We start from the raw sequence: 15949 nt of genomic DNA, 5'->3' as shown, positions 1-15949 counted from the left end.
CAATGAAGTCCAGTTGAAGCTGTAGGGACAAAAAGCATGAAGCTCTGCTGCCCTCTAGTGGTTCCAATATTTTTCACCACCAAGTAAATAGTTCTCTACAATGAATCCACGATCAACAATTAATTCTATTTAAATATAGTATAGCTTATTTCCTCCTCTAACTTTATTTAATGTTGCATGTTTCATGCTCAAGGTGAACTGACACAGATGCTTTGTGTTTCGTTGCTCTCCCCCCCCAGCGGACAGACACCTGAAACATCAGAGCGAAATTTCCTGCAGAAAGCCCAGATGCTGGAGACATATGGTGTTGATCCGCATCCATGCAAGGTTTTTTTTTTTTCTTAAAGCACACCGTGGTATTTGTAGATTGAAAACATTTTAATAAATCCCTTCTGTCCATCTTTAAATATTTCAACAACCTCTTGGAAGACACGGCACAGGGTGAGATGCGTATCTGATTAAGGTCTAAATTGTGTTTTCTCTTGCCTCTCAGGATGTGTCTGGGAATCCCGCTTTCCTCGCTTTCACGCCGTTTGGTTTTGTGGTGCTTCAAGGAAACAGAAGAATCCATTTTCTCAGATGGTGAGCCGAACATACAACATTGCCAAAGACTGCGCACTTAGCGATCGCTTGCAGAATGTAAATACAATAAAAACGTTACTGCAGGCCTCGCTGTCCCGCCCTCCACCTGTGAACAGGACCAGCAGCTAGCATCTGCACAGATGGATCATTATTCCAGCTACACATGAGGACGCTAGTTTGAAACCAGTAGTCTCTGCTACTCATTTGAACACAGCAAAATTCTTTATTGATAAATTGAAAACTTATGCAGAATGTAATCACTGTAACACTTGCTAAAAATAAAAAAGGGGCTTTCCTGTCACACTGATCGAGATTTGATTTGTTGGCAGCACTTATTCCGGTATAGTTTGCATTCAGCAGCGCTCAGGTTTCACTCCATTCTTCATGTCTGCAGGAAATTTAATGTCTCATTTGTTTTGGCAGCATAAACTTTAATCTCACTGGCCGCTTTCTTGATCTCAGAGTGTTTTCTCGTGAATATTTCAAGAAGCTGTGGCTTTCTGTTTGGGCTCACTGCATCTGTGACTATCGCTGTGCTCTCTCTCGCGGACAGGAATGAGGTGACGAAACTGAAATTTGAAGGCAAGACGTTCCACGTATATGCAAGTCAGAGAGAGGTGGGCGCATGAATTGCTGGATGTGGGCGTGAACCCGTGCTGTGGTGCCTCTCAGTTTGTTATATTTGTCCTGCACGTTTTCTAATGTTTTTACGTGGCAGGACGAAAAGATCATCTTGACGTATTTTGCACCAACGCCCGAGGCCTGCAAGCACCTTTGGAAGTGTGGAGTGGAGCACCAAGCTTTCTATAAGTGAGTCCATTTCAGTGTTTTTATTCCCCCTTAAACCCAACACCATGATGGCGTTACCTGCTCCGTATCTTTGCGCGCTGAAGCCCTGGCCACCATCACGCTGTCCTTAAAAGCCTTTTCCTCTGAGCTGTTAATCAGCAGGAAAACAATGCCTCTGACCTTTAGTGAAGGAGCGTGCACTGGCACGAGACCACAAGCACTTCAGCACCCTCCTATGAGATATGGCCACCCCTGTCTCAGCCATGAATAATAGCGCGAGTCCTTTCTGCTCAGGGAAGGTGATTAAAAGGAAAAATTGCAAAACAAGCAGCCAGTGAGCTCAGAGGCCCGGAGGCGGCCCGATTTGTGCTGCTGGTTCAGGTGATGAAGGGTGAGGTGTTAGCAGACGGAGAGGGAGAGAGAGACAGAGAGGCCATAGAAAGGCCAGAGCAGTGATGGCGTTAATATGAGACCTTTTGATCGCTCCCTGCAGTGGTAGATAATATTTTATTAGCCTCCCATTTATTGAAATCCTAATCTCGGAAAATAAGATTCTCATTCTCTGTCAGAGAAGCACACAGATCCAATAATGTCTCACTTACTATGGCAATCTAAACATATTGAATACTGCATGGAGCCGTGGCTAGGATGCAGTGCCGATGGGAACGCGTTATTCAATATCAATGCTTCTAATCCTAGTTTCTGCTTTGTTCCACCGCGTGCAGAGCAAAGACCAAATACCGCCCCACTTCAGCAGTCCGATCATAGCAGAGCGCGTTCCCATGGCGATGAGAGGGAAATTGCTCTTCACTTTATTTCACTCTTGATTTTTCAGGCTAGAGAAGTCAAGCCAGGTTCGCACCGTGTCCAGCAGCAACCTGTTCTTCAAGGGCAGCCGTTTCCGTTACAGGTAGAGTGCATTTCATTTAATGTCAGTATGACTGATGGCAGGGAAGGGAGGACACTGCAAAAAAATTATAAAAATAAACCCGACAAATCCAGCTGGGAGCAAAGAGTTCCCTGAAGACGGGGCTTTATGACTCTCTGTGCTGTAACGTCAGAGTACCGATACTCTGAGGACAATACTGACACCTCAGACAGAGGGCAAAGTGGAGGGGACAGGATCACCTTGTGTCAGCTGTAAACCGTCAGTGTGGCCGAAATGTCGTCCTTTATTCAAGGAGCATTTTGTCCAAATTCTAGAAATAGATCAGCATCTATCTTCTGATCTTTTTTCAATATGGGAGAGTGGAATTTCGCTTCTGGTGCTCAGCATCCACCAATCTTTTACTTTGAAACAACTCAAATTTGTTGTTTCATTGGAACTATTTTGCATGCCTTAATTTCCCTGAATGCGGTGCTGGAAAATATGGATATCTCAAAACCAGGGCTGTTAAACCACAAAGAAATAATAATAATAATTAGAATAGCTCTTAATTAGTTAAAAGAATGGAAAATATTCTTACATTAAATATTCTTATGATATTGAGATATGAAGGCTGGAGTTAAATCCACCATGTTAATCAGGTAAACCTGGTTAATTCAATCATGATTTCATGATTCATGCGTGGCTTTCACGGCTTCGAGTGAGACTAGAGTAGCTGCTTGTGCGTCTTTGTGCGAGAAACTCACGCTGATCATCGTCTCTGTGCTTTGTAACAGTGGACGTGTGGCAAAAGAGGTGATGGAGCAGAGTGCCAAAATCAAACGTGAACCTCCAGAAATACACAGGTAGGGTTGTAATAAACTCGGATGGCCCGTCGTCAAGGCTTCCGTTCCCTTTCCTCCCACCAGTCTGCTGTGGATGTCGCTGATATCAGCAGCACCTGCCGGCTGCAGAGCGACTCGCCGCTCGTAGCTGCTTCTCTGTGCAGTGACGTCTGCGTGTCTAACGTTTGTCTGCTCAGGGCTGGCCTGGTGCCCAGCAGAAGCTGTCCATCCATCACCCACGGACCCCGCCTCAGCAGCGTCCCCCGAACCCGTCGGAGGGCCGTGCACATATCCATCATGGAGGGTGAGGACTGAGCGTGAACACGATTATGCTGTTTTTTTATTCATTCAGGGTGCAGTTATGATCCCACTGAAACACACACGCACACACACACACACACACACACACACACACACACACACACACACGCACGCACACACACACACACACACACAACTGGCTGTAACCAGAGACATTTGGCCCAGTGCATGCTGAGAGCGCTGTTGGGGGGGGGGGCCTTCAGCAGGTGTGTGTGTCAGTCAGCTGGCTCGACTTGCTTCGGTGTGTGCTTTGTCTGTGTTTTTGCCGGTGGTGGCGCTCACTTCATCAGGCCACCTGCTCGCCCCCCCCCGCCGTGGACTCGGTACAGAAGCAGGTTTATATCGAGGATGGCTTTCTGTGGCTTTCTGCGGCCTCTAGCGAGCCATCGGCGCGTCCTGCCTCGGTGTGTGCTGACTGGGTGTCTTACAGAAGTATTAATACCCCAGCTGAAAATAGCGGTGGATTTTCTGCTCCATGTATGCCAATGGCATGGGTGGGGCCAAACCAGGCTAGGCCAGTGCTGGTGATTGTAGAGACACACCGTTTTACCTCTCCGCAAACTACAGCTAAGGCAGACCCCCCCCCCACCCCCCAGGGATTATTAGGACGGGGTATACGTGCATGCTGTAGCCATGGTGAAGTGTCTAATCCGTATCACCACCCGGGTGAATGTCCACCTGCGAATGATCAACCACTGCTACCGGGATGTGAAGGTCCGTGTGCTCAGCCTGGGCCCTCGTATGCTGGGCAAGGCCCTGGGCGTCCTGCCCCTCTACCCTTCCCTGATGGGGCAGCAGGAGCCTGCCAGCGCCACCCCTCTTGCTGGTACACCACTGCCCGGCATCCAGCCGAGCACCCCTCCAGGTAGAGTCGTTGCAGAGTCATCCATGGGTGTGTGTGTTTCTTATAGAGCCGTCTCTTTGCACTGGGCGCATCCTGGAGTTTTCAGGAAACGGACAGGCATGTTTTGGTTTTCTTCTTTTGCTGAGTGGATTTGGAATGGAGGGCTCAGTATTCCTGTTAATGCATGTTTCTCTATATCAGTCAGGTCTCTTCATGTTTGCTACCTGATTGATGGAAGGATGAGCATAGGCAGGTCTTTTTTTAAGGTCTCCTCTGTTTATATGAGGGTGTAATGTTGCTGCTGTGACACTTTGGGGAATGTGTTCTCGTCAGCAAAGCGCTCAACCCTCATCTCATTTTCACAGACATACAAAGTAGTGAGCCCGTGGCGTGCTTAGCCGAAATGGAATTTTACAATTACCGTAATGAAAACTCTTTCTTGTGATTTAGCCATAAATATTTTCATTTTTCTTCCCCTAAAGATTTTAAACTTCTTTGTTACAGAATGTCTGAGCATTGTTTTCACAAAAACGTGAACGTGTAATTGTTGCTTGCTTTGCATTTGTGTTTGAGGTCAATAGTTAAAAAAAAAAAATGTATAATCATCTTTATTAAGACTGCTCAGCTTATTGCTTATGCATCAATATCACAATAGGGCATGGTGGCACAGTGGCTAGCGCTGTTGCAACAAAAGGTCGCAGGTTCAAATCTGACTTGGGGCATTTCCAAGTCGTTATTGCAAATGATAATTAGTTCTCAATTAACTTACCTGGTTAAATAAAGGTTAAATTAAAGTGCAATGTGTGCACATGAACTCAAATACATCATTATTTTTAAAAAATTAGCTCCATGACAAAACAATCAGGTGAAATCTGTTTTATTCTTCATAAATCAAGGCTAATTTATTCTAACACATTCAGCCTGAATTTTTATAGATGCTTATAAAACAATTAATATAGACGCTTCTTTGTGAAAGCAGCTCCAGCACATGGTACGAGTGGCCATGGCCTGTCATGTGACGGTCGTGCTTTAAAGCGTGTGTAATGTATATTTCTCTTCCCGTCTGTTCCCCTCCTCTTCCTCTCTGAACCACTCCACCAGGTCTGGAGTCGCTGCGTGACAGCGCCCATTCTACGCCGGTGCGTTCCGTGTCCCACGGGGAATCCTTCATGCCCCGGTCCCGGAGCCAGGTCACCGATGCCAGTGAGAGGACTGCGGTGATCTCGGATGAGGCCTACAGCCCGTCCGACAGCGTCCTGCCCACCCCGGTGGCCGAGCACAACTTAGAGCTGGCCGTCTCACGCCAGATCAACGGGGCGCCCTGCAGCATTGAGGAGGAGAAGGAGTCTGAGGCCGGTACCCCCAATCACGGGGAAAGTGGGGATTTTGGTGCGGATAGTAGATCTGCTGGGGGGGACTCGGCGCTCAGCGAGGTGGAACAGGTGAATAAATTTGTCTTAAGTGTCCTCCGTTTGCTCCTTGTGACCATTGGACTTCTCTTTGTCTTGCTCCTCCTCCTCATCATCCTCACCGAGTCAGACCTTGACATTGCATTTCTACGTGATATCCGCCAGACCCCCGAGTTTGAGCAGTTCCATTATGAGTACTTTTGTCCCCTCAGGCGGTGGTTTGCCTGCCAGCTCCGCTGGGTGGGCGGGCTGTTCATTAACAAGTCAGAGTGAGGTCGTAGAGTTCCTAATCCCGTTTGGGGGGTCTGGGAAGACGTTAAGACTCCGGATGATGGAGGACAGCCTCGGACCACAGATCGGACCAGTCCTAGTAACACCAGGCCCGGATCTCTGTAACCCTCCTCATTTTGAGTCAAACCCCCCCCCCCCCCCCCACAACTCCACATTTTTCTTTCTTTCTTTTTATTTTTTCTTCAAAGACAGAAGACCTTTTATGGAATTTTTTTCTTCTACACTTTTTCCTCATTTCAGGTATTTTATTTTTTTAAATAACACAAAGAAGAAAAAAAATGAAACAGAAACTAAAGAACTGAAGATGTTTGAGCAGTTCCATTTACAGGAACAGGAATTGTTGCAATGGATGAATGTTGCCCTCATTTATTATTTATTGATCGTAGACATCAGACATGAAGAAAAGATGCAAACGATAACCGAGGATGTTGATGAGTTGTTGATTTTAAGATGGAAGTAAGTTATGTTAGACGATGATGCTGTCGAGTATAGGTGACATTAATTCATCCCAGATTGATCCCAATAGGAAACCCAGAGAGAAGACCACAGTGAAGGTTGATGAAATGGAGAAAGGACTGGAGACAATGCCCATAAATGTTGGCAGTCTTCAATTGAGTGGATTGTTTTGAGAGATTATTACACTTTAGGTTATGTTGCTGTACAAAGTAAACAGGTTAAAAAAATTAATAACATTTTATAGAAGCCAATATCAAAAATGCAGCGGTAGAAATATTCATGACAAGCTGGCATGAATAGATGAGAGGCTAGACTGAATGCAATGGTTTTAATATTCGAGTACTCTGAATGTGCTCATTTCTTCTGTTTAATTAGCTTCTTTTTTCCATCAACTTGAAATTCAATGAATTTCAATATTTTCTTTGTATGAAGAGTTTATGATTTATTTTGTTTCATATCAACCTTGTTCTTAGGTTAATGTATCATAGAATATAGTAAATAATGATGTACTTTTTGTACAATTTAGCTTCTTTCCTAATATATCAAAATGTTTTTTTCATGTATATTTTAACAGAACTGAAATGTTATTTTGTTATTGAAAATTAAACTATACCTTTTTTTTAGTACTGTGTTTCAAGTAAGGACAGAAGTATTTATAGAAATGTGGAAACAAACACCCACTGGCACTGATCACGTTGGCAGTCAGTCAGCCTTCAGTGCACAATGACGATTTTAAACAACTTAAACAAGATATCATTACAAATACCAACTGATCCAAAAACACATTTTTACCTTTGAGAACATCTTATTTGACTTGGAGCCATCGGAGTGGTGACTAATGAGCCTGACCAAAAACTAAAGCCTTCTTCGGTTATCCAGGACCTATATCCGCACTAACATTCTTTTGCAAATGTGTGGATTATACTGAAGCTGAAATAATAATTTATAACTTATAAATCCTCATATTTCAAGGAAAAATGCCAACATTTTCTGGTTTCAGATTCTCCAATTTGGATATTTTCCCATTTTCTTTCATCGTAAAATGAATAATTTTGATCTGTTGGTTGGTTAATCAGCCCCAAATTAAAAATGTTGTCACAAAAGAATGAAACATTAACTGACAGTAGACTAATTTCTTTGACATTTTCTGAAGCTAACTTTTTTTTTTCCTGAATTATGCTTCAGTTTCTTTACTTATTTCACAACCAGTCAAAAGAAAATAATGTTGGTGAATAATTTCTGGGCTTCGATTTGGCGGTCAGGCGCAGGACTCTTCTGCTCCCAACTGGACTCTAGGGAAAATCATTTTTTTTGTATCATGAGGGGACAGCACAGACATTTTCCAACACAATGCTGGAGGGTATATGAAATCCTTAGCGCTCTATTGGTGGGAAAGCTACCCGACATATTGTTTTTTTTTACTCAGACAGACATACAAAGACAAAGCACAAGAGCGATTGGTGGGTTGAGTTTGTTTTTATCCCCCCTGTGCAGTCATGTGTCATATTTACTACTATCTTGCTGACATAAGGAAGTTAGACACGTTTTAAAGGTCAGCCTGAAAAGGCATTTTTGATCTATCAGCACGATGTAGCTACAGCGGCCTCTGAACAGGCAACCATAAAGAATCAAGGAAACAAGGCAGCGTCATTCAAGGAGCAATAATCGTTGGTTAGAATCAACGGGACTTGGTCAAGTTTGATTGGAGACGAGGCTTCTTCCTACCCCGACAGCCATATTATGCATATCTACGTCTGCTGGCGTGTCTTAGTCTGAAACGTTCTATCCCGAGATTGACCTTTATACAGACATAAATATATTTTAATCCATGTGCCAAATCTAGTTCTTGTTCAGTCTGATCCATTCATTCCACGGCCATGTTTGTACTGTAGGTAACCTTTCAAATATCGTCTCTCCAATAGTCCCTTGTAACTGGTGACAATAATTAAACTATTCAAACTTGAAATAAACATTGAATAAAAAAACGTGGCATTAGTAGAGTGGCTTTGTGGCGCAACACAAATTCAGCACAGCGATTGCTTTTCAATGCAGACATGACAGAACTTTCAATACATTTTAAATTATCTTTAATAGTTATATTTACACATTATCATGGATGCATTTTACAATTCTGAACCATTGTAAAAACAATAACATCAATCTGGACAGACAGCAGGTCAATAACTGCACACGATGAAAATAGAAAGCTGTAATAAAATGCAAGCTAGCGATCCAAAAAGGTTTGACCCTAACCCGACATCAGAAGATCGTCTAACCCAGGTGTGAAAAGGTCGGCTTCAGGAAAGGTCTCTGGTTGGACTGAGGGGTCGGGATGTTCAGGAAGCCGGGCCTCCTGCCTGCTGATGGATCTCCAGCTGAGCTCCCGGATTCCTGGCCTGCAGCTCTCGATCCACCTCTGGAGCCGGAGGATGACCACGACTTATTGGTGCTGGAACCGCGACCGAGTGCAAAACAGAAATAAGAAAAAAGAAATGAGCGTTCACTGATTTCTCTCTAACGATCCTACGCAAGCTAAAATGAGACGGACACAATACACACCCTTTAGAGTTAGTGCTCGCGTTGCCATATGCCTTTTTCCTCTTGGAATAGTTGAAGAACGGAGCTTTCTTTCTCTTGCACCCCCGTGAGGCCTGACTGTTGAAGTAGGCAGACGACTCGTCGTTGTTGCACGCGCGTCCTGCCGTCGTGTCGATCCAGCCGGCTCCACTGGCGTCAGCCGCCTCCTCTGCAACAGACGATATCCGATTTCACAATGCGTACGATAAAAACGGAAACTACCAGGAGGAGCAGAAAAGCAGACGCGTGTAAGACCGTGAGGCCGGCTTCTCACCAGGCAGCTGCCACTCGGAGTATTTCTCCAAGACCTGAATGAACTCGGCGCCGTACTTCTCCAGCTTGTCCTCCGTCACACCATCGATTTGCAGCAGGACTTCGCGGTCAGGGGAAAGCTTCTCTGCTCATTTGAAGGGAACATGAAATAAGTGTTGACTCAGCTCGATTGTAACTCTAAAGACAGTCCAAACAGTTTGAGAAATTACCTGCGACCTTCTTCAAGGTTGCGGTGGAGAAGATGTTGAAGTAATGAATGCCGAAGGCTTTTCCCAGCTGCTTGCACAGATCCGTCAGCTCCCTCAGACACTCCTGGACCTTCTCCTCTCGCTGGGAGACGTTCTTGTCCACGGCAGCTTTGTGTTTCCTGAGGCTGGACGCGCTCTCGGTCTCGTAGAACTCCACCTGTATCGATTCATGTCTGTTAATACGTGCGGCCCTTCACACCGGTTTTAGTTTGACCCGTTTACCTGCATGCCTCCCGACAGCACATTGATGGCTTTGGGCCCGGCAGAGATGTAAGACACAGCTTGGCCGCCGTTAGTGATGTAGAGATCCTCCTCCAGGACGTGGTCCAGAACCAGCTTTTTGAAGAGCCGGTCAGCATTGTGTCTGGAATACGCTTCTCCATCCCCAAACATTCCCGTCTGAACCTTGGCAGATTTAGAGCCTGAAGGAGACAAAGACTCAGGACCGTTCACCCCCATTAACATTTATGGATGTAAAACACTTTTCACTACAAGTAGAGCCTGTAACTTTACCTATAAATATATCCACCAGCATATTTAGTGTCAGTCTGTTTTGCTGAGCGGTCTTTCTGACCCTCGCGCCGACTTTCTCGCAGTTCTCCTGTGCGAACCTCACGATCTTCCTCACGTCCTCGGTGACATCTTTCATCTCGTATTGCTGCGGGCAGGTCGATTGAAAACGTGACGCTCGTACAGAAATTGATTTTTTGATCCCATTCATTCATTCATTCATTCAGAAATCATTCCTACATTGGGCTTGGCACAGTTGTCGCAGCTCACGTCGGCGTTTTCCTTACAGAACGCTTTGTTAAATTTCAGCTCTCCGAAGTACGCGAGCAGCTGAATTCGTCTGCACTCCATCGCGTTCTCGCAGAAGTGCACCATGCTGTGCAGGTTGTTGAAATGAGTCGCCTTCGCCTGCCAGTCACCTTCTCTGTCCACTGCGGTTAAATAAACACACACGCATCTACCTGAGACTGCAGGACTAAACATGATACACAGATATACATGTATTAATAAACTAAAAACTACACGGTCAGCCCGTATTTCCGCCACTTACTGCTGATGATCCGTTTGATCCGGTGGACGTCCGCGTAGGAGTAGAAGAGAATGCAGTGAGAGACGTCTCCATCCCTGCCAGCTCTTCCAGACTCCTGGTAGTAACCCTCCACTGACTTGGGCAGACTGGCGTGGATCACGTAGCGAACGTCTGGCTTGTCGATGCCCATGCCGAAGGCTATGGTGGCGCAGATGACCTGAAGCGAAACGATAACTTTGGCTTGGCGTGCGGCGGCATCCATTAGCGGTTGGGCGGCGATCTTACCTGGCACCCGTCCTGGTTGATCCACTTGCTCTGGACATACTCTCTGTCCTTGTCGCGTAAGCCTGCGTGATACGACAGCGCTAATATTCCCGCTCGCTGCAGACTCTCCGCCATGGCGTCGCAATCCTTACGGGAGAGGCAGTACACGATGCCGGAATCACCTGCAGCACGCAGACGGGCAACAACGTGGCCGATTCATTATTTGACATGCTTTATCATCTCTTTCCATCTGATTGAGACCTTCGTACGCCGTGAAATGACATCAAAGCAGCGGTAATTGTACATCAACCACTATGGAGAGCCATAAAACAGAAATCCAGCATCACTTACGCGGGTAGTGCTTCTTGATCCAGCTGATGCAGTCCTCGTCCACCTTTTTAGGCTTCTTTGGCAGGACGGCGTACTTCAGGTTTGTTCTATTGAAACTCATGGTGAACCTGAGAAACAGAAAATACGCCGCCGTTTTCTAAAGGCCTCTCAAACACGGGGGAAGCGTTTCAGACGGGGAGTCCGTACACCTGTGGGCGAGTCATATTCAGCTGGTGCAGGATGTCTTTCTGAACGCGAGGCGTGGCCGTGGCCGTCAGGGCCATCATCGGCACTTTGGGGAACTTCTGACGCAGTTCATGCAACTTCTTGTAGTCTGGGCGGAAATCGTGGCCCCACTGAAAGATTCGTGGTCACAGGACGATTCAGAAAGGCCGGCCCGAGAACAGAAACGTGCGGCGGATCACGCATAAAGCACTGCAGCCCACCTGACTGACACAATGGGCCTCGTCTATGATGAACCGGGTCAAAAGGCCGCGCTCATAGAGGTTCTGCATGGCTGAGATCAGCTTGTTACTTGCGCTCACCTTTGAAGAGGAACAGAGTCAAAGTCGTCGTTGCTTTCTTCACATGAAAACTACGTTTTGAATGCGACTCCATTTCTCACCTTCTCGGGCGTGGCGTAAAGCAGCTTCACGATGGGCTCCTTCCTGGAGAGCTGCATGTAGATCCTTCCTGCTTCGCTGTCACTTTTATCACCGGACACACTCGTCGCCGGGATCTGAAAGGCGGGATGTGGAACAAATAAGAACAAACACGTTTCCTCCGGATCCACTAGAACAGCCGGAGTGGGCGTCCTTACGTCCAGAGTGGTGAGCTTCTGGACCTGGTCGAGAATGAGCGACTTCAGTGGGGAGATGACCACAGAGACTCCCGGCGACACGCAGGCAGGCAGCTGGTAACAGAGGCTTTTACCGCCGCCTAAAACGCATCGGTTACAGAGAAACATTCATATTCCAGAAAGCGAACAGAAAATCTGTTCTTGTACCTTTTTTTTTTTTTTTTTGCTAACCTGTGGGCATCAAAACAAAAGTGTCTTCTCCCTCGAGAGTCGCATTGATCGCTTCCAGCTGATTGAACCTGAACTGATGAAGACCGAAACGCTTGTGGAAGATCTTCATCATCTCCTGGGAATGCGGGAAGTTGAACCCTCTGAAGCGATCGTGGGCGGGGTTTCTGAAGGTGGGTTCTGCGATGCGAAGAATTTCATTGCGTCGATAAAATGCTCGTAAATACGGGCCCGGGTTTGTTCTGACCTACCAGGAGAGCAGATCTTTGAGGGCTTGGGCGCCTGCGCCGGTGTTGCTCGTTTCTTCTGCCACGCAGACCCGCTCGGCCCGCCTTCTTTCACTGTTGTCGTTTGTATCGGCGCTGCGGACGGCTCGTCATAGTAATCGGGGATATCGGAGTCGTTCAAGTCGTCTATGTCGAAGTCGTCCACGTAAAAGTCGTCAGGTTCAACATCATCCGCAGCGGAGGCTCGAGATTTGCTCTGAACGATGGACCCTGGTGTCTTGGGTGGGAAGAAAAGATCACAGCCGTCCAGGCCAGCGTCTGATTTCATAGAGAAATCAAATCCTGGATTCATTAGGCTGTGGTCTAATGAAGAGTCGCAGGTACTGTCATTTCCCACATGTTTGGTCCAGCTGTCTTTACCGTCCAGGGGTTTCACGTCAACAATACTTCCAGAGCGGTCCGAGTCATCGTCTACAGAGATAACGGAAGATCTCCTGCTCGGTCGAGGCTTCTGGGAGTCCAGACGCACAGAGGAACTGGATGAAATAATATCAGACGCGTCACAGATGGAAGCCTTTCCTTTAAAACTGCATTCAGATAACACAGTGCTGTCCGGCTGCTGCGTCCTCAGCAATCCGCCACCGGACGTTGCAAGAATCCTTTTCCTGCATGAGGAAGGCAGACGCATAATTTAACATCGTGAATAATAATGAAGCCGATTAAAGAAAACACACACACCTCTGAGCCCTCTTCAGCAAAAGCTCACTTCCACAACACAGAGCGATGAGTTCATGTTCAGGGATGGAATCGACCAAGGAGCAAATAGACTCCATCAAATTGACGAGTTGCTCATCTGTGACGGGATCAGAAAAAAAAGAGGCAACCAAAAAAACTCAGAATCTAGAAAATCTAGAGAAACCACAACCGCAAACACACACACACACTCACACGTTTCCTGTTTTGAGTGGAGATTAGGAGGATCATGTTGAATTGTTCTCGGCCCATTTAGTTCCACAGAACTAGCTCTGCATTCAGTACCAGCTGATGCGGACCTGTTTGAAAGGACAGCCAGGTTATCTCGGGTACGTTATGTTCATCTATTATCCAAAAAAAAAGTTAGGGTTAAATGATTATTAAATACGAGTCAAACTGATTCTCCAGTCCCGCGTGCCATAACGTTACAGACGCTAATAATACTTGATTATTAAATTAAGTTAGGGTTAAACTGATTCTCCAGTCCCGCGTGCCATAACGTTATAAATGTTAATAATACTTGTACAATGAGAAAATGCATTTCAATTTTAAAGAAACGACCTTGTTTGCCGAGCGACAGCGATCTCGTCTCGCGTTGGAGAAGGGGGAAGGTAATTAAGCTCATCTCCAGTATCCGAGTCGTCATCGAGCTCTATCGCCTTTGGGGCAATCCAGTTTTTCTTCGCGTCTAAAAAGACAAAAAAGGGTAGCCTTTTGTATATTTGTTCTAGTATAATTTAATTCATACAACCTCATAAATAAGAACAATTCAAGTGCTCAAAACAAACAAAAAGAGTTACCATTCTTTCCTTCAAAAGGCTCGAGCTCAACATCATCTTCTTCACTGTCACTCATGACAGATATCAGATGAGCTGGAGGACGTCTTCTGGCCTTTTCGACAGGAGAATCCTCAAGTTTACACTCTGGCGGCTCCTGATGTAAACTGGGTCCTGTTGAAATAGCAGCTTGATCCACAACGTGCTCCGGTTCTGACTCCTGACGAGACGGTCCTTGACTGGAAAGGTCACATTGGTTTGAAAAACAGCTTCTTGACTCTGGTGTCATAAGAGAGTCATCATGGAACAGTTTCCCCCTGAATTGCGCCTCTTCACTTGGAGATACTGAATTTGTTCTCTTCCCTGATATTTCGGAAACGGCTGAGTCACGTTTTGCTTTGGTAGGAGTTTCAAAGTCATCGTAATCATCCCAGTCATCCACTGGGAAGCCCAAAGATGAATCCAGACTTGTGGGATTGCACTGTAAAATGCTTTTAGACTGGTTGCCGGATGTAGTCGGAGTAACGGGCACCTTCGCAGCAGACACTGCGGGAGAAGTCCGTCCTGCAGGAGGGCACTCATCAGCCGGGATGAAAGAATCCGACTTTACGGGAAAGAATGCGTCGATTTGGGATTTCTGAGGTCTCTCAAGCTTGTTTGAAAACGTCAAAGGAGATTTAGTCACAAAACGGTTCCGGGAGATATTCACATTCCTGTTTGTTAAAACGCGGGAGCTGATTACCTTGGTTGCATTTGATGGGGACTTCTTGAAAGAAAAAGCCCTGAAAAATAAAACATTAAGAGATTTTTTTTTAATCAACAGCAAGGGTCTGATGCTGTTCAATCAGAAAAAGATGTTGAGATTTTAAATGTTATTTTATTTACAGCAATGAACAAACCAGCTGACGTCAACAAGTAGAATTTGTTCTTAGATGTGACGACATACATTTAAAGTATGAAGAGACTCACGGCTTATTGATTTATGAATTCAACAAGCTTAGTTCAGATCAATAATTACAAGGGATGAGATTACATCTGACTGAAATCATAATTTATTTGCTTTCATATTTAGTTTGTACAAATGCTATGCTAGTACCTGTAGGAAATAGTGCATGCTAGCTGAGCATAAATGGCTATATCAATGACTTAATGTATATGTCAAACTTTAATTTACATTTTCAAACAGTCCGCAGGTTGAAGGACCTCCAGCAGACACTAATATCAGCTTCATTGTACTGCGTGACAAATCGACCAAGCTTAAACTTGCTCGTTCTGTCAGACACTCCTCGCTCGGTGTTGACAACTAGCTAAAACAGTGCGTGTGTAATAAATGTCGCTCCGTTAGCTCGCCAAGCTAACCCACCCGGCTATCCATCCGAGCCGGAGCCGGAGCCGGAACCAACGGAACTTACCCCGACTTGGGTTTAGCCAGCGACAACTTGCTCTGAGCGGCATTGCTGTACCTCGCCAGCTGCTCCTTCAAGTTATTATGCGGAAGGCTCGACATTGTTGTTCCAAAGTTGAAGGCGTTAGCCTGTTAGCCTGTTAGCAGACCGAACTGTCCACGGCGGTCAGTTTTAGCTCCATTGCTCGCCGCTCGAAGTGACCCGCAGCGGATGACGAAGTTTGTCTCACTGCCGGCTCGTATTCCTGCTCCCTAGATTATTCTGTACGCCTCGCATTAATGTTTACCGCTTTGTCAATCTTTCCGGGACCGTCAGCTGATCTAGCGCCAAAAACAGTCAATTCCTTCTTGGCTGAGTATAAGGATGCGCGCGCGTAAACGAGGATGCTGGGTAATGTAGTGTTGTGAAATAAACAAATACAACCTGCGTCGCCATAATGCTTAAAATTAATGAGATCCAACACTTGAGACAAACTGCCCCTGATATAAAATGAATTTATTAGCAAGAGGTAACTGGGAAACATATACTTTTTTTTTTTTTATAATTACCATCATCTGCATGTCTTTTCTTTTGTTGACTTTTCATTTGTTTTATTACAAAACTGGGAATATTTCTTTACGATCTGGA

At 45.7% G+C, this 15949-nt stretch overlaps 2 protein-coding genes across 2 annotated transcripts in view; one reads left to right on the top strand and one right to left on the bottom strand.

Annotated features, from left to right (window-relative positions):
• The window catches only part of LOC137894434 (novel FERM domain containing protein), a 28065-nt gene extending 22137 nt beyond the window's left edge, over positions 1 to 5928 (top strand). Inside the window, exons 7-14 of the mRNA XM_068739912.1 lie at positions 240 to 327; positions 494 to 582; positions 1136 to 1199; positions 1301 to 1392; positions 2207 to 2281; positions 3034 to 3102; positions 3279 to 3385; positions 5348 to 5928. Coding sequence (XP_068596013.1) covers positions 240 to 327; positions 494 to 582; positions 1136 to 1199; positions 1301 to 1392; positions 2207 to 2281; positions 3034 to 3102; positions 3279 to 3385; positions 5348 to 5928 — 1165 coding nt within the window. The remainder of the gene's footprint in view (positions 1 to 239; positions 328 to 493; positions 583 to 1135; positions 1200 to 1300; positions 1393 to 2206; positions 2282 to 3033; positions 3103 to 3278; positions 3386 to 5347) is intronic.
• A 2560-nt stretch (positions 5929 to 8488) lies between these two features.
• On the bottom strand, positions 8489 to 15492 carry blm (BLM RecQ like helicase). Its single transcript, XM_068739415.1, has 21 exons — positions 15329 to 15492; positions 13941 to 14698; positions 13702 to 13828; positions 13336 to 13439; positions 13126 to 13240; positions 12412 to 13052; positions 12164 to 12340; positions 11954 to 12072; positions 11759 to 11872; positions 11580 to 11678; positions 11341 to 11489; positions 11155 to 11261; positions 10825 to 10985; positions 10561 to 10756; positions 10251 to 10441; positions 10014 to 10158; positions 9723 to 9922; positions 9462 to 9657; positions 9254 to 9376; positions 8964 to 9148; positions 8489 to 8865 (listed from the first exon to the last, which is right to left on the bottom strand). Exons 1-21 carry the CDS (start codon positions 15421 to 15423, stop codon positions 8674 to 8676), a joined length of 4194 nt encoding a protein of 1397 aa, XP_068595516.1. The 5' UTR covers positions 15424 to 15492; the 3' UTR covers positions 8489 to 8673.
• Positions 15493 to 15949: the final 457 nt, after the last annotated feature.

Source organism: Brachionichthys hirsutus, chromosome 5, assembly GCF_040956055.1.
Source record: "Brachionichthys hirsutus isolate HB-005 chromosome 5, CSIRO-AGI_Bhir_v1, whole genome shotgun sequence".
In the NCBI taxonomy this organism is placed as follows: Eukaryota; Metazoa; Chordata; class Actinopteri; order Lophiiformes; family Brachionichthyidae; genus Brachionichthys; species Brachionichthys hirsutus.
Note: the sequence above shows the minus strand (reverse complement) of the source record. Positions and strands in the feature narration are given on the sequence as shown.